The 23269-nt window shown below is 38.6% G+C and overlaps 1 protein-coding gene across 2 annotated transcripts in view; it reads right to left on the bottom strand.

The window, feature by feature from the left end:
• Positions 1-22665, bottom strand: part of EDIL3 (EGF like repeats and discoidin domains 3) — a 396406-nt gene extending 373741 nt beyond the window's left edge. The window contains exon 1 of one of the 2 annotated variants that reach the window (XM_006081235.3): positions 22405-22665. In XM_006081235.3, the coding sequence (XP_006081297.1) occupies positions 22405-22471 (67 nt within the window). In that variant the 5' untranslated portion in view covers positions 22472-22665. The remainder of the gene's footprint in view (positions 1-22404) is intronic. The other variant, XM_023750152.1, reaches the window with a different exon arrangement.
• Positions 22666-23269: the final 604 nt, after the last annotated feature.

Genomic DNA, 23269 nt, shown 5'->3' with positions numbered 1-23269 from the left:
AATGATCTTAATCTATTAAAAGATATAATTGTTAATATGTCCATTCCCCTCCTAGTGACCTATAAACTTAATGCTATTTTAATCAAAATACCAGCAAGCTTTTTGAAGAAATTGACAATTCTAAAATTTAAACAAAAATACAAAAGATATAGAATAGGATAAATTTAGAATTAATACATTACCCAAGTTAAAGTAATCAAGACACCCTGGTATTAGTATAAAGACAGAGAAACAGATTAAAGATGTGAAATAGATACAACTAAGGTAGCAAGTCAATGCAATGAAAAAAGCATTCTTTCCAAAAATGGTATAGAAATAAGTGATTCACCCTATTAGAAAAATAAACCTCAAATTATCCCTTGTGATATATACAAAAATTGACTCAAGAAGGATCATAACCTAAATATAAAAACCAGAAATATGAGAGTTCTAGAAGAAAAAAAAGACAATATATTTGTGACACTGGACTGACAAAGACTTTGTATGATATCAAACACTGTAAATAAAAAAAGTCAATAAAATGTACTTAATTAAAATTAGATACCATCAAAAGTCACCATTAAGAAAATGAATATCAAGCCACAGACCAGGAATTATATCTGTAATATATATCTGGCAAAGTAGCCATATTCAGGATATATACAGGATAAATCACCTGTAATATACCCAAACAATAACAAAAAAGTAATATTTGCAAACGATTAAGCATTTCACAAAAGAACAGATATGGTCAATAAACTCATGATAATATTCTCAACATCCTTAATCATTAGGAAAAACAAGTTAAAAATACAGTGAGCTGCCATTTCATATCAAGTATAATAGCTACAATCAAAATACTAATAATGACAAATTTTTTTTTAAATATATTTTATTGATTTTTTACAGAGAGGAAGGGAGAGAGATAGTTAGAAACATCGATGAGAGAGAAACATCGACCAGCTGCCTCCTGCACATCTCCTACTGGGGATGTGCCCACAACCCAGGTACATGCCCTTGACCGGAATCGAACCCGGGACCCTTCAGTCCACAGGCCGACGCTCTATCCACTGAGCCAAACCGGTTTCGGCTAATAATGACAAATTTTGGTGAAGATATGGAACAACAGAGTACTTCATACATAGCTGAAAAGGGGACAAAATTACACAATCATTTTGTAGACCGGCTGAATCGTTTTTCACCAAGTTTACATATATCTACCTATGACTCAGGAACTCCATTCCTAGGTTTTTACCAAAGAGAAATAAAATTACATATATTTAATATAAATTAAATTATATTAAAATATTTTCTATAAGATTTTTCAGATTATACTCATTCATAATAACTAAGAAGTGGAAACAACTCCATCATCCATCAAATAGAGAACAGATAAACAAATTGTGGTATATTTATAGGAAACACTTTTCAGAAATAAAGAAATGTACTCTAATAACAAGGGAGAATTTTCTAGTATTATGGAAACATTCTATAGTGCTGAGATACAATTTTTAAAACTCGTTGAACTAAACAAGTAGAAAGTGTGTTTTGCATATCAATAATGCCTCTAAAATTTTATAGTACCATTTTGTCATTGTAGATGTATCAGTGATTTTCATAAACCAAAAGAACCAATATTGAGCATCTCAACATAATAGTCTAATAACCTATATTGGAAGTCATAAATATTCTGGTTATACAAGTTTCCTGTATGTTATTTCATAGCTGCAGTTTGACTAGCACCCTGTAGTAAAAGCTTATATAGATATATAACAAAATGAATTTAATGTAGAATACATATAAACTAAATTCCCAAATGAGCAGCAATGCCAAAGAAACCAAGTTTTAATTATACACATTTATTAATAAGTGTTCTGAAGTGGTTTCCACTTTAATTTCTGAATTGCCTACTTTGAAAGAACATAACAGTATCTTTTTGCTTTACTGCATACCTTTGTTACTACTCCAACAACAACAACAACAAAAACAATAGTGTTTAAGTTCTTGGAGTGCAACCAAATTATACAGCAATTCATTTTGCTTTAATTTTCTTTTTTTAGGAGTCAGGGAACCATTGAACCATCTGAATAAGCTTTAAATTGTTAAGTTCTATCTTCCTCATAGTTGTATCTTCCTACAATTTCTTGAATTAAAAAAAAAAGGTTGATCGAAGTTACACTGCATAAGTATGATTTCCTTCTATTAAATGTTATGGAGTGATGGTTTGCATTTCTAATATTGGCAAATTACCTAAATATTAAGTTTTCTATAATGCAGTTACATATTAAAATGCATACTTTCAGATTGATATACCAAGGTAAACGAGCCTGAGAAGTCACTGTTAAAATTTGTATGCTCCAATTGCCTGGGCTCAGATTCTAGGCTTTGCTCATAGTAATTGCTTTCACAAACAATTAATCCTGGAAGAGTTCTTCATGCCTCTCATTATTCCAAAGTCAATTGACTTAATTTATAACATATTCCCAATTAAAGTTAAATCAGCAACCCAAAACCTCCAACCTTAGATTGGTTTACTATACAGCTGCTATCAGCAATAACATTTTAAATACTTTGAGGCACTCTTGGAAATTATGGGAAATACAAAGTAAAATAAATTAACCCCTTTAGAAATAATCAAGAAAGTTTTCTTCAAATTGATCTCTGCCACTTCCCAAAGAACATGCAGAAATTATTTTTTGCAACAATTTTGCTTCTATTTTTGTTTTATTTGTAAATTTGGTTTCCAAAAAATGTTATTTTTAAAGCAATCACCATATGAATTCTATTACTAACTATAACTAAAGAGATCATTTAATTAAGGTATTTATTCTTCTAATTTATCTAAATATTTTTATCCTATATAATAAAAGACTAATATGCAAATTGTCCAGGGCAGATGCTCAATGCAGGAGCTGCCTCAGCCAAGGCAGGTGCCAATGGGGGGGGGGGGCGATTGCCCCACCAGTTGCCCCGCAGAGGGAGGTGACTGGCGGAGGCGGCAGGGTGTGGTGCTGGTGAGCAGGTGGTGCCAGGCTGGCCAAAGTGGGTGCCAGTGATTGCCCTGCAGAGGGAGGTGACCAGCTGTGGCAGTGGGGGGCGGAGCCAGCAAGCTAGCAGCGCCATGCTGGCCAAGGCAGGTGCCAGCAGGGGCACCCCTATTGCCCCACCGGTCGCCCCACATGGGCTCTGATTACCGGCCAGGCCTGGTGACCCTACCTGTGCACGAATTTTGTGCACCAGGTCTCTAGTTTATAAGAAAGCATTAGAAATTTATAACTACATATACATTACAGTTACTAGGGGAGGAGGGGGAGAGATCCCAATAATGTGAATGCATTTTGGTGTTGGAATCTAAGCTAAGTGTTGCATTGAGAGGTATCAAGAAATTGCTAATTCAAAAATAAGTGAGGGTCCATAAATAATTTTGAAATTGAGCTTTACAGAAACAAAATAAGGCATGCTTCTCTAGAAGTAATTAAATAATACTAGTTAAATATTTTAAATAGTGTTATATTTAACACTATGATGGCATAGTTATATTTAAGGAAATTTGTATTAATCTCATAATGTGGAATGGCATTGGGATTAGAAGTTGAAGTTTTTGATTGCAGGAACTAACAGAAAAGATGACCCTCTAGTCTAGAGAGAGAAATTTTGTCAGTGGGGGTAAAAGAATAACTTAAGTTTCTACATTTGTATGAACAAAAAAGAATTTTCTAAGCCAGTCACTTTATTTCTCAATTTAGGTTTAAAAGGGGGAGTGAAATCATGGGCACTGGGGGACATCAGATAGGGATACGCCCATTTTAACACGTGAGAGCTGTCCATAGTCTGATCTTCACCAGTTAAACTCTCACACTGCAGTGACTACCTATGTGTCAGATTTGTCACCATTTTTTAAGTGTGTTTATGCTTCTTTTCCAAATAATTGTAATCAAGAGTTTCCTGGAGGAGCTAGCCAGGTAGCGCAGTTGGTTAGAGTATCATTCCAATATGCCAAGGTTGCAGATTAGACCCCTGGACAGGGCACATACAAGAATCAACTAATGAATGCATAAATAAGTGAAACAGCAAAGCTGTGTTTTCTCACTCTCTCTTTTCAAATCAATTAAAAAATGTTTTCGTGGCATCAGAATATGCTTAATAAACATGCAAAGATAAATGAAGGGACTATCATATAAAAACTGGGAATTGTCATGAATTCCAGTATTAGCTGATTCTATAAAAGCACAGAAAACAAAGCAAGAATTTGAAGCTACCACCAAAACAGACAATTTATATGTCAGTTTTCAGGCTTCAAAATCACTCCTTACATTTGGCTTCCTTTACATTCTGATCATTATAATAAGTCAAAAGTAAAAACAACCACAACTCTCAAATCATATAGAGGCTATTATCTCAATTTTTGCCAAAAAAGAAAAATAGGCTCATTTGCTTAAAGTCACAAGGTGAGTTCTTGGTAGGGCCCAGATTAAGCTTTTTGATACCTAAACTAGTCCACAGTACTAATAGATGAAGAGTTACATAAACCTGTATCTACATGAGATTGTACATATAAATAACAGTGGAATTCTTGTCCCATGATCTTTACCCTTTGGTGTTATGTCGATTAAATATGTTATGTTCTATTGCAAAAGAGACTTGGTATGCAATTAAGATTGCTACTCAGTATTATTTAATTTCATTATTTCTAGATAAGCATGCTTTATTTTGTTTCTGTAAAGATCAATTTCAAAATTATTTATGAATCATCACTAATATTTTGAATTAGCAATTTCTTGAAACCTCTCAATGCAAAGTTAGCTTAAAATGGGGATATAATCCTGAATCTGCATGCTACAATTATTCCTTTATGGAGACACTCCTGTAATACTAAAATTGACCTAGCAGTCTTCTACCCTGAATCATTGTTTATATATATATTGTTTCAGAGAGGAAGGGAGAGAGAGAGAGAGAGAGAGAGAGAGAGAGAGAGAGAGAGAGAGAAATGAGAATCATTGATCAGCTGCCTCTGGGTGCACGCCCCACAGTGGGGATCGAGCTCGCAACCTGGGCATGTGCCTTGACCAGGAATAGAATCAGACCTCCTGGAATAGAACCGGGACCTCCTGGTTCATAGGTTGAAGCTCAACCACTGAGCTATGCTGGCTGGGCTGAATAATCATTTATTTCTTAATTCATCTAAACCACTTGATTCATTCTGTAAAAAACCATATAGTTTTATTCTAACCCTTAACACATGTTTGCATATCTATATCTTGTGTTTGTCCTAAATGTCTTGTTTTAATAGTAAGTTATTTTTGTTTGCTGTTCCTGAAACAGAAGGGGGATGAGCTATAATAATAGTCACTTATTTAAAATGCAAACAGAATTCTATTATTTTAAGACCTTTAGCCCAACATCAACTTAATTTTATCTATTTTGAGTAAAAATATTTAAACACTTTTGAACTGCTTAACGGCAAAAATATAGCAGAGTTTTCTGAATACTAAGTACTGACCATACACACTCTAGTCATGAATAAGTAGATTACAAAGAGCTTTCAGGCTGTCAGCTTTCTTATATGCAGTATTTACAATTGAGACTGCTAAGTCAAACTGTGAAATAAAAATAACCTAAAATAGTGGAGAAGTTACTATTACAGGTTATAAATCAGGACACACCTATAGCCTATATTCAGAGTAGAGAATCAGCGCAAATAGGTGGGAAGAATATGAAGGAAGCAAGGACCTCCTGGTGAGTTAGGAGACGTTGAAGGATATTCTATTAAAGACAATACTATGGACCTCTTTGCACTACATTCACTGATGTGGTGGGTTTTGGAGGTGGGCCTTTGGGAGGTGATTACATCAGGAGGCTGGTGGCCTCAGAAATGAGATTAGTGGCTTATAAAAGAAGCCTCAGAGAACTCCCTTGGCTCATGAACCATGTGAAGACACACAGCAGGCAGGCTCTCACCAGACACTGAATTTGCCAGCACACTGATCTTGCATTTCTTAGCCTTCAGCACTATGAGAAACAAATTTCTGTTTTTTATAATCTACCCAGTCTATGGCATTTTTGTTATTAAAACCCTAATGTACTATGGCAACCAAATATCCCAAAATTAAATATTTTGAAGCCAGAACCTAAACAAAATATATTTAAGATAAATTCAAGGATTGCTCAACTTTGATGATCAGCCAATTTGTCAAAGTGATCCAAGTTCCCACCCGCTCCTTACTAGTATATCATTCTCCTCTTAATGTGTCCTATGGTAACTGTCCTCTTTACAGTAATAGCCACAACCACAATTAAGAAAATAATACCTGGATTTTATTGAGGGTTTATATTGTGCCAGGATCTATAAGCATATTATATGGGTTAGATCTAATCATTATAATGGCCCATCTTGGGCTACAGACATTGTTCTAAGCACTTAACCTGTACTAAATCCTCACAATAACACTAAGAGTCAGGCCCTATTATTATAATCCTCATTTTTTTCTCCTTTTTCAAAAACCAAGGTCAGTTATCTGTTGAAATTGAAACCCTAACTCCTGAGCCTATGAGCTTGATCTTGTTTTACCCTTACTTTTTTTGCTTTGTAATGATCAGATTATATATAGATTACTGTATTATGTTTTGTTTTTATAAATGTGAAACTCTTCACAAACATTTTAATGCTATATATAACATATGCTAATCAACTAGAAGATATCCTTAAAGTATTCTATTGTATCAGAAATTACAAATCATCAAACATGAAAAATAGATAACAAGTGAGTGCTCTATTGATTAAGAAAGACCCTAGAAGTAGTATTCACAAAAATACCCAGCAAGCAGATCAGATTGGTTAATATCTGAGTTATTTCAAAACTTCAAGAAACATAAAACTCTTATAATATTTAAATCTTCCAGGGAACAGAATTTCCCAATTAATTCTACCAACTTAGCATTTTCTTTATACCGAGCCTGAACACATAGCTTAAAATATCATTTATGAAAATATATGCAAGCACACCAACTAAAATATTAGCAAACCATATTCAGATATATTTTTAAATAACTGTATATGATGGAACAAATATATTACAAATTTAGAATAATTAAAACTATATGCTACTGTCACACCAATAGAGAAGCACCCTGGTAAGTCTCTGAACTGATGCAAACATATCATAGAATTTAATATATGATACATGCCTCATTTCCTAACATTTGATGTAATTTGTGTTGGGGCACATAGCTAACCATTTAGTAGGAAAAACAAAGAGCAATTCATATGCACTTAAATATGATGCCAAAGGCAAATCATAATGAAAAATATTAATATATCTTACAAAATAAATTTATTTTACACCACATAAAATAATAAATACAATATAAAGACAAATGAAGCTTAAGACAACATACTTGCAACATATACCACACTTCCTTAACTTTTTGAATAGTGAGGCTTGACTTGAGCATAACTACATGAGTTAAATCCACTCCTGAAACCCCTACCCTTTCCTTGTAACCTACTAACTCCCTTTGTTTATTCTCTGCTCCCTTCCTTAGAATGTGAGCTCTCTGGGAAAAAGAACCTAGGTCTGTCTTGTTTATTGTTGTAATTTCAACACCCAGAACAGTCTTTGGCATCAATCTCTGCACAATAAACGTTGTTGGGTAAATAAATCATACAACTATGTGGCATGATCCGTCCAAGATATTTATTACTTGAAGCAAGTCTCTATAAATAGAGATACCAAAATGTTACCATTAAAACTTTTCTTCAATGAGTATATATTTATAGGTTTAAAAGTAATTAAAGCTTTAGAACAAGAATAAGAAATTAACTGCTCCTCAAAATAAATTGCCAACAGTTCTTTCCTATCACATAAAAAAGGAGCAATGCGTTCGATTTTACAATTTTTACTCAACAGAATCCCTGGCTGTATAGGCTGTTTTAAAGAGAGACATGTCGCTTTCAGAGCTTTCAGGCTAGGAGTAGAAATCACACAATTACTGGGGTCACAAGCATACAAACTGTTTTAGAACCACTGAGGCATTTAAGAAAGGTAGATGTGTAGTAGCCAAAGGGGAATCCACAGCAGTTTGCCATGACATAAACACTGTCATTACACTGCTTTGGAGGCTCCCAAGCAGACACAGCTCCCAGGTGCTGTCTTTTCCCCTCTGCCAAGTACATCTGGGTTCAGCAGGTGTGAATGCACGGTGGGAGGAGGGTAAGAAGTTACGGTTGGAGGGCAGTTACTGCTGGTAGAGCTTATAGGATTGATCACAGGTGCACTGGGGAAATAAGCTGATCAAAGGCCTACCTGCAGGTCCCCCACCTGACAATTAAAAATACCAAGTGCTTTGAATTTGTTGCACATATTTTTCTTGTCAACCCTTGATAATAAAATGACAGTTTAAAGCAGTGGTTCTCAACCTTGGCTGCACATTAGAATCACCTGAGAATCTTTTTAAAATCCTGATTTCTGGGCCTCATCCTCCAGAACTTCTGTTTCTTTGTTACTAATGTTGTGGCCCCACCCCATAACAAAAAAAAAAACAGAATTTCTGGAGGATGAGGCCCAGAAATCAGGATTTTAAAAAGATTCCCAGGTGATTCTAATGTGCAGCCAAAGTTGAGAACCACTGGTTTAAACCTTACTATCTTCTATAAACAATTGCAACTATTTTGTTGAATTTGCTCATTTAAGGTACAACCTGAATCTTGCTTATAAGGTGTTTATAAATTAGACAACTATGGAAACAGGTAGGTCATTATTCAGTCAGCTCTTAGAGTTTGCCACTACTAAAATATTTATTGCTTTCTCAAAGTGTATCGCTTGTGCCATAAATCACAGGTCAGTGCATCAGTGCATCAAACAGATAAGAAGGTACTAAATAAGTTAATGGATCTATCAAAGGAACATATTTTTTAACCAGGGAAAGATTTATATACCAGCATCGTTGTTTCCATTCATGGTTTTCATTCATTGATACATGTGTAAATTCAGTCAACAAATATCATTTGAGTACCTACCCTGTGCACAACACCATGTTTGGAGTTGAATACATATTAAGAAACAAAATGGATGTCCGTTCTGCCCACGTGGAGTTTACAAAACATTGGAAACAGGACAGAAAATAAAGAAGCTAATACAAAAGTGGTTATATCACTATGATTTTTGAAAAAAATACTATAATTAAAAGATAAAGAGTTATAGAGAGTAAAGGGTATATGGTGTGTATATGTATATGTGTTGGAGCATTGATTACTTGGAGAAGGTGATCAGAGGTATTAGATTGTGTGGAGGTGTGTAGTTTCAACTGAGAAAGAAGCTACGGGCAGACAATGGCAACATACAGAAGGAGATAGCTAGAAATAAATATAGAAGGAGGAAAAACTAAAAATAGAGATAGAAGATAGATTCAAGAAAATAATAAGTACTTAAAGACCTCAAAAGGAATAAATGTAAAAAAGGAAACTAAGGGGAGGAATGTGTGCATTACAACTGGGTGCACTGGGGAAATTAGCTGATCAAAGGGCTACCTGCAGGTCCCCCACCAACAATTAAAAATTATTATCGAGCATTTATGTACATGATATAAAAATAGCAATAAATAGCATTTATAATAATAAAAGCATAATATGCAAATCGATTGGACAGCCAAACAGCAGAACGACCATCCAAACAACCATGCTATGACACGCACTGGCGCCAGACCAGCCAAGGCAGGTGAGATACAATTGGTCGGGGGCCATGCCACCGCCCCACAATTGCCCTGCAGAGAGAGGCCCAGGCCACTGGCCGGTGGGGTGATTGACTGGGGGGGCTTCTGTGATTGCCCCAAAGAGGGAGGCCCAGGCCTCTGGCCAGCGCTGCTGCAGCGGGTGGGCGGGGCCTCCCTCTGCTGGGCGATTGATCACCATCATGGGGCTCCCAGACTGAAAGAGGGTGCAGGCCAGGCTGACGGAACCCTCCCCCCAAGTGCATGAATTTTGTGCACTGGGCCTCTAGAATTAGTATAATTTTCAGCAAATGAAGTTAAATTATTCTGAGATTCTGTGGGCAGAGCATTCACCATATAATAGTAACAACTATTATACTAAATACAGAATCAGAAAATTAAAGTAAAATTCCAGTGAAAGAAATGCAAAATAAAGTCATGAAAAAAAGACATGGACAAGTATTATTTGGAAAAATGTGTTCTGATAGAAAGACATAATTAGCAAAGCAACAGATTAAAAATTAAGAATATATTGGCAAAATAAAACAGACTAATGTGTGTGGCATTATTTAGGGAAACACATCCCTGGAATTCTTTGTCGAGATTTTCCCAAGCCTCTTGAATAAATATGTAGGCTACTTGGACAGATTGCAAATGAAACAACTAAAATGTTGAAAGGAATGGCTTACAAGGCCAGATTAAAGGGAAAAAAATATGTATGACTTTAGCATGTCAGACACCAAAGAAAAAACATCATGGTTTATAAGTATTTGAAACATGTAAATTAGAGGAAAAAGGAATTCTTTGTGTAATAGGTTGCACAATTATGAGTATGTTAAAACTGAAAAAGAAATATTCCCCTAGTAATAATGTTGTTTTTCAGTCAGGACCACAAGCAATTCAAACATGGGCAAGGATGAAGGCCACCAAGCAGACATTGACATTCCCAGTAACCTAAACTATGCAGACCTCAAAATACCTAGAGGCCTGTCTGAATAGGACAAAGTAGGTCAGGGCACAACTGCAGAAATCTTCCTAGCCCAGCTGAGCTTTAGAAGGGATCCTCCCATAGCTGTGTTATAGTAAAGAGTCTTGAACTTCGGTCTGTAAGACATACACCTCGTTTTGTTTGTTTTTTGTTTGTTTTTTGTGTGTGTGTGTGTGTGTGTTTTAGTGCAGATCACTTATTCTATTCTCTGTCTTTTTCCTTATCTGTAAAGTAGGGGGAAAATAATGACCCCTGAGGTAGTTATGAGGTTTAAAAGAGCTGTTGTATACGAAAACATATTTTATGTGCTGAAATGTGTTACTCTTAGTGAGACATATCAATTATTATAATGAGCTCAATGTGTTAAACGCTGTAGAATGAGGACCTTCAAAGGGCCTGATGCCTGGGACTGGGCTATTATATGTGTTCCTGCTCTAGAGGAATTCAGCTCTCCCCTGGGTCACTGCTTACCCTGTAGCCCTCTTAACTAAATACCCGTTTCTCTCCCATAGCTTTTAGACCTGAGATGTGGCATAGGTCCCTCTTGCTCCTCAATGAGACTTCCTGAAGGTTCTCTCACACAGTTTTAATCTCACATCATATACCTCTATTCTCCGAACCTACCACCGTATTACAGTTATCTCCTGATTTCTGTACCATATGCCCTCATTCCTTGAAGATTTCTGTTCCCAATTCACTGTCATTCTCTCCAACATTTCTCCTGGCATAATTTCAATACCCACATAGATGATTTTTTCCAAAACCTGGCCATTTGTGTCTTGACTCTTTTCTCCCAATGATCTTCTACCCTCCCTCAATCATAACTCCTATGATCATACTCCAAAATATATAGTTATTAATAATTGTAACTACAGAGTAATTACTTCAATCCCCCGTAATTTTACTCCTCATACCATTACTTTCTATCTTTATTGCTCGTTTCCTTTATGAGCCAAACTTAACCTTTCAGTTCCACCAGGGTTTCCAATGGATCCTACTACCTTTTGACAGCACTCCACTTTTCTGGTGCCAGAAATGGGAAAGGTTCTTTGGAAACTACCTTAGTTTGGAACTTAATGAAGCAGAAATGGTAAAAGCATCACAGCTGAGAAATTCATAAATAGTTGAATATCTCTTGAAATGGATTGCCACAGAGACTAGGTTGGAAAAGAAGAGGGATAAGGAGGACTGAAAATTAGAGCAGTGACAAGATGGGTTCAATAGAAATGAAGGTAAGAAGAGGCAGAAAGAAGATTCTGTTAAGAGATGGAAAGTGTGAGGAATTTAAAGTACTGGTACCTGAGCAACTCCCATGATAAGAAAATCTAAGAAATAGCATTGCCAGTAAGTACCTAAACATGAAGATGGGGATCATTAGTGTTGGGAACTTCCATGAAGTTTAACACCAGGATGTTATAAGGGTCACAAGTTTATGTGTTAAACATTTTAAGGGAACAAATATTAGAGAAGAAACAAAGTTTTGAAGTCACTGAGGAAGTTCAAGATATCATGATGGTTACTTGGGCTCCCAAGAGGAAAGGAAGTGGTATAAGCTGATGGCAAAAACAGTGCTAGTGTTGGGCTGAGGAGCAGTTTGAAATATTTTTCTAAAAGGCAAATAGCAGTACACCAACTCCTCCTTCTTGTTTTGTGAGTCCAAGAACTGAGAGAAAACACAACTATAATTCACACAAGCAAAGTGGTATAACAGAAAAGAGTCAAAAATAAATTGGAATCGGAACATGTAGAGTCAAGTTCAAATTGTCATTGGTTGCTTGAATTACAGGTCATGCTGAATTATAGGTCATGTGACTTTTTGAAGGTCAGGTTCCTTGTTTGTTAAATGAGATTAAGAATGCCTTCTCTGTACCTGGCCAGTGAGGCTCAGTTGGTTGGAGTGACCTCCTGTGCACCAAGAGGTCACGGGTTTAATTCCCACTCAGGGCATACACCTAGTTTGTAGGTTTAATCCCTGGTAGAGGCAGGCAGGGGGCATGTACAGGAGGCAACACAATGATGTTTTTATCTCTCTCTTCCTCTTTCTCTAAAAATCAATGAGCATGTCTTCAGGTGAGGATTTAAAAAAGAAAAAAGACAAAGAATGCCTTCTCTGTTTATGTTCCCTAGAATAACAATATGAAATGCTTAAGAAATGTTAACTATTGTATTATTATTATTATTATTATTATTATTACTACTACTACTACTATTGGGAAATAAATATAACAAAACATTGGAAGTCCATTTCAACTATTAAATATTGTACCAACTATACAAAAGATATTAATAAGGTGATCTATTATTAGATGATACAATTTTCATTATTTTATAAAATGGTTCAAGTTAATCCAATTCTAGTTTATAAAAAATAAACCATATTTTGGTTAAGTAATTATGAAAATAAACTAGAAAATGTAATTTTCTAGCTGATGTGGTTTGAGACTCTTTGGTGCTTTTGTTTGGCTAAAACTTCTTAATAAATTACATAGAAATCAAATTCAATGAGGACGGGATGTGAGGCAAATTAAAAGCCTTCATTAAATCAGCAGGAATAAAAACCCTGTTAACCTTTAAGATCACTTTGGCCTACATTATGTATCTGAAAACAACAGAGAAAGCAAGTTCTACACATCTTATTGAATAACAACGGCACAATGCCGAGGAGCACTGGCCGCCCAGAAAACCAAAACAAATCATAAAGACCATGTTGAAATAAAACTGAGTAGCAAGATTTTGAAGACAATGTGCTTTGAATCACTTGTGAAGCGCTCTTATCTCTCCCATCTTCATATTCTTACTAGTGTAACAATATTGTGAAAGACACATTACCTCTTTCTGATCAGAGTATACTCCAACCCTTATTTCTGAATGTGAAAAGTATGACATTTTACCAACTTAAATTTGAAAAATTATGAAACATTGTCCCAAGAAAATAAGTATAATTTACCCCTCCCAAAATAATCTACCATAGTTATTAGACATAATGTGTGCTTTATAAGTCATAAAATTATTTAACAAAATATACCCATGACATACAGGTTGTGTCACTCAGAGTGGTTTAGTAGTTAAGAGAATAGGCTTAGATTTAAACTGGATTCTAATTCTAACAGGATACTTAGTAGTTATGTTCTCTTAGGAAATTATTTAACCTCTCTGTCCCTTCATTATACCATTCATATGTAAATAATAATAATACCTGCCTCAGAATTATTGTGAGAATCAAAGATGAAACACATAGCATGCACTCAATAAATACTATACTTATTCACTGTACTTATAAATATATCAGAATGAATGCCCCTTGTTAACTTGTCTAGCAAGATATTTAACCTGATATAGTGGGAGTCCCCAAGTAAAGTGAAGAAAGAAAAAGGGAAACTGATACCTGAAAAATTTCTAATTCAAAATTAAAGTTAGCTGAAATGTCATAAGTTTGTATCTAACAAAGTAATCTATCACTTAGCGGTAGCTTTTCTTTAATTGATGATGCATCGCGAACATAAAAAGCACTCCATATCATGCCTGTGTGTTAACACTGTATCCTAAACAAGCTCTCGCAGGAGCACTGAGCAGCATTTTCAAAGTAGGTTCATCTACAACACAGGTTGTAAAAACTGAAAAACAAATTTCTTGAAACTACTTTTGGCTTTTTTTTAATATAAAAAATATACTTCTGTTTAAAATGTATGTATATTTACGGACCACTGATTTGGGGGAGAGAGGGTAGCTCCATTCATTTCAATATATAGAATGTATCTTTTGGGTTTTGTTGTCATTGTTTAGTTGTGTTGTTTGTTTTGCCTGATACTGTTCTAAGCCCTGGCTCTGTAGGAAGCACAAAATATAAAATAAGAACTTGGCATATAAATATTAAAGCATTTTTGAATGGTAATTTGCTTTTTGTTTGTCTGTAGACAACATTTCAAAAAAGCTTGTGTCTACAATACAAAAGTTAACCTATGGAAAGGAAAAAGGTGGATAAACAAAACAAGAAAAGTAGTGTGGATAAAATCTGAGTTCAATGCACATTTGGATAGAAAAATGTGAGGACAGAACGGCATCAAACGTGTGAGAGCACAGATAGAAGACACGTAGGTGGGAGACTGCTTGCCATTACCAAGAGAGATTTGTCAACTTGTTTCAAATACAAACATCCTCTAAGGTTCATTTGACTATTCTAGTCTTCTCTGCTCAAGAGTCATGAGCCCATTTTACCCTGGCTGTCTTCATATAATCTCCAGTATCAGTAGAATGTAAATGTTCATCCTGACCTCAGTACAAGAAGAGATTTAAGAGGATTATTTTGCATTCCCAAATAAATGACTTTATCAAATACCAAGCATAAACCTTAAAGAGATTACCTTCAAATCAAGCACAATATCATCTAACAAGAGATTAAAACCTTGGCCTTCCAATCTATTCACTGTTATACTATATTAAATTATTTTTAAAGAAATCAATCAGTTTGATACAAGCTTGATTTAAAAAAAAAATTGAAAAAGTAAAACTAAGATATAGAGTCAGTCTTTCTCCTTATTAATAATCACATTCAAAAGTGCTTTAGTACTTTAAAAAACCCTTACTTAAATTCTTGTACACAAAATCTCCCATTCCGCTTCATGCACTGTTAAATCTTCCGTTGAACAAATCCTATGCAGTTACTATCAATATAATGCATATTTCACAACAAAATAACAGTACATTTACTTCTAAAATATCACAAAATAAGTGTGGGACATTTTATCTGCATTCTGAGGTCCACTTCTTCTCTACAAAATTGAGTAATATGCTTTGTGATACCTTCATTCATTACTGTAGGGGGGAAATCAATACAAAATATATAATAACATTTTCTCTGGCATGATGGTAAAACAAAGTTTTCAAACATCCAAATTCTTCAGAGTTCTGTCTCTTTCACCATTAGGCAGGTTTTCAAGCTTAAATACTTTTTACAAAATCTCTTCAGTGATGCATACATTTTACTGCCTTTGTACTGCAAAATATTAAACACATTGCAGTGAGTCTGTGTCTAGAATGTAAGACCAATACCGGCCCCAAATGCTATGAAATTCTTACACAGTGATGCCTTTCGGCCTTTAAATTTAGCCAAACCCATTCCCCAACAAATGTCCCCAGTTTTTTACCCTGCAAGCTATCACTGCTTTTGCATATACTTTTTCAGTCTCCTGTATCAGCTGCCACCTTTTATTGCTCTGATTAAGTCTGACCTGTTACTTCATATGCCCTTCATTCTCTGGATCTGGTTGAAAGAGAGCCCAGGAACTTAAAAACCAAGAGCAATAGTCTTTTCTATATGATCTAAGGCCTAAATATTGTAACTATTTGAGGTGATCAGACTTTTTTTATATTTTCTTCTAGGTTCTTAGCTATGTGCTAAGCATCAAAGCTACAGGCAAAACAAGAAAACTTCACTACAAGTACAGTGAATATAAATATTTGCCCAGCTGATAAATGTAGGCAGGTCACTGTGATCAAATTGAAACAGGAATTTTTAGGGATGAAAAGGACAGATTTAGAAATTTTAGAAATTAAGAGGACCAATGGAAGAAGCACAGGGCTGCAGAGCAGCAGAAGGTATATTTCCATAGAATAGGGCAGCGGTTGCCAACCTGTGGTCCAGGGACCACTGGTGGCCCCGAGATCAGCTGGAATAGGGAAGCTGAAAAGCCAAAAGCCTCAACAGGTACATTTCCATAGAATGAGGGAGCTGGAAACAGCAAAAGGTCTATATTTACAAAATAAAGGGAAGGAAGCCCTTCATCCAAAAGGAGAAGAAGAAACCCCAAAGGGAATAGGAAAACAATAAGGAAAGAGGGGGGGAACCTCACATGTCCCATGTGAGATTTAACCTTTGAGCTCAGAAGTTACTATAGCAGTGGTTCTCAACCTTCCTAATGCCCAGACCCTTTAATACAGTTCCTCATGTTGTGGTGACCCCCAATTTCATTGTTACAAATTGAACATAATTAAAGCATAGTGATTAATCACAAAAACAATATGTAATTATATATGTGTTTTCCGATGGTCTTAGGTGACCCCTGTGAAAAGGGTCATTTGACCCCCAAAGGGTTGCAACCCACAGGTTGAGAACCATTGTACTATAGTAACCAGTCCAAGGAAATAGTGACCAATCAGAGGGAATATCAAGGCACCAAGATCTACAGCCTTTATAAACCATAGAAACAGGAACTCAGTGGGACTCTTCCCCCTCCCCATGTGGGAATCTGTACTTGTTCTTTAATAAATATCCACCTTTGCTATACCACCTTCTGTCCGTGGATTCATTCTTCGATTCCCATGGACAAAGAACCCAGGAACCAGTCTGCCCAGGGGAACACCGCATGTTCCAGTCCAAAAATTCCGTTTCAAAATCAAGGTGTGAAATCCTAAGTTGCTCCGTAATTCAGATCCTAATTTATTTCCATTTATGTTTTAAACCTCAGGATTTAGTAGTAGAGGCTTCATCTTGTCATCTTTTTTTTCCCCCTCACAAGAGAATAAATTGCAAGTTCTAGTCTGGGAGATTTGCGACCTTTTAAGAATGATGACAGAATTTTATAGTGAATACTATGCCCCAGAGATGGTATCGAGCAAGGAAATATTGGGGGTGTGACGGGGGAGGAGGGGAAAAGATGGAGAGGGAGAGAAAGAGAATTTTTACTTTAGGAGGACTCTGACAGAAAAGATGCCACTGGAGACAGACTGTTTGCATGGTGTCAGCGACTGTATAAAAAACTGAGAGAACTTGTAGAAATGGTGTTCTGGTGAATCTGTAACCTGGTTTTAAGGGCTGTATCAGCAGATGCCAGAAGAAAAGGTTATCAGTCAAGGATCCATTAAAAACAAATAAATGATGTCAACTGACTGACACCTTGATACACAATAGGCACATCTGTAAGGTTTCATACGAGCCGAAATGGGTAATAAAACTTTTTCATGTCATTTAGTCTCCTTTGGGCACATGACTTACGTTATTTAGAAACTTACAAACTCTAAGAAAACATACACTTCATCATTGTGATAGAAAAGGATATGCAGGTATCTCTTGCCAGGACTATAGATATGTATAATATATAGCTAGAAGTCATTATAGCAGAATTTTTATTTATAATACACCAGTTGGTATGGAGAACAAGCTTAAAAGCATGCCAAATATTTCAATAATAATTGTTTTGCTGTAAGCACCTCATAAAATCTATGAGCATTTCCTCTGAATGTACTCAGGAGATCCCTGAGATATAGCAGTTTAACCTAGACATGGGCTTGTTTGTGGCACTAACAGCAACCCTGTTCCCAAGTTGAAGTCCCGTGGTACAAGCAGTGGGTCCTCTTTTTCAGGGGAGCACTAATAACATAAGTTTCATACAATTAAGTTTGACCTATTACTTCATATGCCCTTTATATAACAAAATGAGTGTGGGACATTTTATCTTTATGTGGATTTGCAGATTAGCATTTACTAGTTTACTTCTTTTATTTTCTCCAGCTTTCCTTTAAAAGATCTTCGCTGATTATTCTGACACCTGCTGGCAAGGGCAGACTTTATCCCAATCTACTTTTCCTTTGACAACTCTCTCAAATCAGACTTCTTGGAGGTATTTTAATTGACAATTAAGTGGTGATTCATTCAGTTTAAGTATTTACTTAATTTCTAGCATTATCGCATAACTATGAGAAAATACTCAACATGGGTAACCATTTGATTTTTTTTAGATAAATACTTGTTTGCTTTGATTAACCAACAGATATTAAAGTCATTACATGGGCAATGATTTAAAAAAGGAAAACATACTAGGCATCTTCATTAAAAATGCAGATGAGAACTGAATAATAGGAATGGCTTGGCTTTGATTTTCTACTGTTTCCCCTGCCACAAACATACAATGCCAGTTTGCAAACTACTTAGGAAATAAACTCAACTATATAAAGAGTAAATTTATTAGCTGTGATGGAAGCCATACCATTGATTACATATTTGCAAAATTTATTTGTTACTCACTACCTATTCATTCTGATTTACTCTGGTTTGAACTGTGCTCTGAATCCTGCATTTTTGTTGTTTGTTTGTTTTGTTTTGGCCAGGATACAGTATAATGAACCTACTACATCACAAATCATACTCAATGCTATTGCACCTGCAAGTATGTTCAGTGAAGACCAAATATCAGAATTAGTTTCTTGGGCTTTAGAAACTTGAATTTAGCAAGTTTTTAAAATTCAAAACTCTGCAAAAGATAAAAAGTTTAAAAATAAATTACCTAATTAACATTTTTATCTTAATATCAGTGAAATTAGGAGTATGGGCTACAAATGTAGGCTGTCAAAACTATTAACTTATATTTTGTAATGGTTGTGAGTAACCAAGCTATTTTAGTCATGTATACTTTATCCCTTTATGCTGCTATAATTTTGTGAGGAGAAATCATATGTATCCAGCAATGAAAGCAAATGTTATTAGTAACATTAAAAATATCCTAAATCCTGAATACATGTTTTATATCAATAATGATCTTAAGATATTTGAGAAAAATACAACAGAGTTTTAATTTAGAGAAGTGCTATACATTTGCCTGGTTTTGAAGATCTTTGTTACTTCAAGACCCTAGAGAGAAGAATAGGCTATTTCAATTTTTTAACCATTAGTTTGTATTATTATAAATGTTTTCCCAAAATCATATAAATTTAAAACAAAATGCATTTCAATTCTAAGGAAATATTTCAACAATAATGTTCAGGAAAAAAATGTTCATGCGCAGAAGGGGGAGGAAATGTACGTTGCACCATGACAGTGGATGACATGGCCAAGATTTTGCATTAGTGTGAAATAGTCACAGCAGGAAACTTAATATCCCCTTAATTATTACTTCAACATCTCAAAATTATTTTTAAAGGTTTCAACAGGAATCTAAAGTTAGCATGTATCTTTAAAGTATAAAATGAATGGTCATGTAAATTAGGTAATGAAGACACTAATATGTAATAATTTTAAACACATAAAAAACTGTTATTTCAGCATAAATATTACTATACTAGTATAATCATACAAGCATAGTGTTGTTATCCAGTGAGATTGCTCAGCTACTAAGCATAGTGTTGTTATCTCCAGTGAGATTGCTCAGCTACTAATTTATTTTCACGTAGAATTAACTAAAAATCACCATTTATTTAAAAAGGAAATGTAAATACCGATGATTCAGAGTATTTAGGAAGTGTCTAGACATCTTTAGACAGTGCCATTTGCTAAAGACTTCAAGCACAAACTGCAGGCAAAGGGACAGATTGCATAAGATGTCACGTGCTTGCTGCAACTGTATGCATGTTATTGGATTTTTTAGAGCAACCCATAACGATGAATAATTTAAGAGTTAATAAAATATTCAATCTGACTGATCCATTGGTTTAATTTTAAAATAAAAATAACTAATAAAAGGAATTACACGTCCTTATCAAATCCCAGGCATTAATGCACGGAAATTGCAACCCACACAGGGAAACTCCAATTTCTAAAAGGCATACATTGGATAAATGATATGTGGGGGGTTGGGGGGAGGGCAGGGAAGGTGCAGGGAAATTCTAAGTGTTAGCACCAGCTTTAATAACTTTGCTCAAAGTTTAATCGTTTGGAGCTGTCATGCAAGCTGCACTCTGCCTTCTGCAGGGCTGAAGGAGAATAAAGTGGAAATGTGCAAGTTTAACATAAATTGCTCATGGAAAATGGTGTTTTTTCCTAAATCCCTCTCCCTACAGGCTGGCTGACAAGAGAACCCAACTGAAGATTCTGGAGTGCACAGCTGCTGGCATTGTCTAGGAGCCTGAGTGGGAGGCCAGGCAACCTCACCAAGGTGTGTCGTCTGGCGGGTTAAACTGTGCCCTAACCCTGGTACCTAGGAGGCAGCGCTCTGGGCTGCAGCGAGCTGGGACTCATCCTGCCAAGGGCTCCTCACCCGGACCAAACAAGGCGACAGGGGCCCAGTAGCCACACACGCTAAAGGCGCCGTTGCCTCCACCTCGGAGCTGGGACAGATGGTGGCACCTTGTAGGTGCGTGTGAGTGGGTGAATGTGTGTGTTTTCGTGTTTGGAGCAGGAACGGAGGTGGGGAAGGGAGGAGGAAAGACGGAGTGCCTGCAGCTCCCCCTTTCTCCCTCCAGCTAAAGGATCAAAGTACAAAAGCAATTCAGAGGGGAAATAAGAGAAAGGGGAAATATTGGTGGTGGGAACACAATCTTTTTCGTATCGCTGGGGACTCCACCGAGCAACTATGGAGCCATTACCATTCCGCAACCTTAGCGGAGTGGCTGCCTCTGCCTGATCCCTGGAAGGGCACTGGGTAAATGCAGGCGAGGTTCATACCTACACATACGCCTACCCGCGGGGGAAAGAGCCTCGTTCCGGGAGAGGGAGGGAGGAGGCCCAGGAAGGAGAGGCAGCAGATCGCTACTGGCGGGCGGGGAGGGCATGTGGCCAGGAACGCGGGCGAACAGTAGCCGGAGAGCACACAATTGTCCTGCGAAACAAATGGAAGGACGGGTGCATGGACGGATGGTGCAGAATATTCATTCAGTATGCAACCTCGCATGAATTCTAGTCAACACATTTTCCATCCAACTCTCCATTCTCAGAGGCAGAGTATTTTAAACCAGGCAGTGCACTCAGCTCTCCGCAAGCAGCCTGCGGACTCTTCAGAAGGGGCTGCCGGCACCGGGAGTGCAGAGGGGGGCACCCCCTCCCCCGGCCTCCCCAGAGCCCCACTGCGCCCTCTGCCCTTTTCCCACGCCCCCTTCAGCCCCCACCGCTGCAGAGATAGGGGGCCCACCCTGGGCTTGTGTTGATAAGCGACCCCTGGCAAGGGACCTGGAAGTCACAACTCAGCAGGAGACTCGTCCCGGTCCTCTTTTTTTTTTTTTTTTTTTCTCCCCAACAGGCTGGTTTATTTCACACAAATCATGGAAAGCACCGGCAGGCCAGCTCTTACAACTTTTCCGCTCTTGGGCGGAACAGGAGGGTCATCTCGCACCGCATGATTTTCCATTTCCAAGAGTGAAGCATGCACAGAAGGGAGGGCTGGGCAAAGCCTGAGGCCCCTAGGATTAGAGGAGAGGTGGCTTCCCCGGGGTTTTCTGGAGCCGAGGCTGCCTCCGAGGATGGAGAGGAGGAAGAAAGCAGAACTGACTTGTCTGACAGTTCTCCATCTCACTCTCAGCCCAAACTCCCCGTGTGAGGCTTGGGTTGCAGAAGGCTCAGCCCAGCCTCGTGCCAAAGCTCTGCACCCGCGGGGCAGGCAGTCCCGCGCCTCTCCAGCCACTTCCCTTTTCAACTAGATGAGCCCAGACCCAGCCCAGGGATGCCCACCCGGGGTGCCTAGCGGGCTCCGGACAGCACTGTCCTTGGCCGGCCCTGCTCCGGGAGGGCTCACGCGGGCCGAGTGAGAATCTGTGGTGCCCAAGAACGCCGTTCGTTCCCTCCTGCCTCTCTTCTTCCCTCAATCTCACCTCCGTACCGCACCCTCTTTCCTGCTCAACCCCACGCACTTGCTCTGACTTTAAGGGCACTTTTCGGGAGAACCCAGGGCGTGCTGCCTCCTCCGCGCAGCCCGCCACCCCTGGCAAGTCCAGGGGAGCACCTCCAGCGCCAGGCACGGCATTCCCCTGTGTCCTGCACCCAGTGGTGGCGGCGCGGGTGGGGTGGGGTGGGGTGGGGGGAGGCTCCTCACCTTTGCAGAACTGGGGGACACAGAAGCTGAGCCCGACCAAGAGCCAAGCGGCCACCGAGTGCTTCATGATCCCTTCTTCGGGACTTGACCCCGGCTGGGCAGGCGATGGAGCAGGGGGGGCACGTGCCCGAGGTAGCACCGCAGGGCAGCAGCAACCCCGCCCCTGACCGTGAATTCAGGAAGATGTCTTCTTCCGGCAGCGCTTCCTCAAACAAATTCTTGGAGAGGGCGAGGAAGAGTGGGTGCCCGAAGGGAGGGCTGTCTCTCCTGCTCTCGCCTGCGCTCTGGCGCAGAGGTGGGCGAGCTCTGGCAGCGGCGGGTCTCAGCCTCCCGCGGCGGGTGGGTCCCGGCTGGTGCTGGGCGGCCGGGGTGGGGCGCGGAACCCGGGCTCCAGGGTCACCCGCTCCCGCGATCGCAGGCTGGACCCTCGGCGAGCCAGCTGGGGCCGCTCTCCGGGGCTCGGCTGCGGGGCTGCCGACTTGGAGAACCATGAGCGTGAGGCGGGGGACCAACCAGCCGGCCCCCGAGCACACTGTGTTACAAAACAGAAGGCGTGGTGCGAGGCGGGCTCCCGGCTTTCCAGGGGCCCCGACCCGCCGCCCTCTTATACCTTCCTCTCTTCCTCCGACTCCCGCCCCCACCCCCACCCAGCCCCCCCTCCCTCTCTGACTCTGTGGGTCTGTCTCTCTCACTCGGAGGTGGCTCCTTCTGCTGGAAAAGGGAGACAACCGCAGCCACACCCTGGCACCTGCCGCCGCCTCTGAAGTTCCTACCTTCCTGGGCGGCTGGTACCGTGTCCGCACGCCCCAGAGGCGCAGAGCTAAGGGAGGCACCTTCGGTGTCTGAGATTCTCCTGGTTTCCAGC

The sequence above is a fragment of the Myotis lucifugus genome, unplaced genomic scaffold, assembly GCF_000147115.1.
Source record: "Myotis lucifugus unplaced genomic scaffold, Myoluc2.0 scaffold_0, whole genome shotgun sequence".
Classification (NCBI taxonomy): Eukaryota; Metazoa; Chordata; class Mammalia; order Chiroptera; family Vespertilionidae; genus Myotis; species Myotis lucifugus.
The sequence above is the reverse complement of the archived record's forward strand: the minus strand, read 5'-3'. Positions and strand labels throughout refer to the sequence as shown.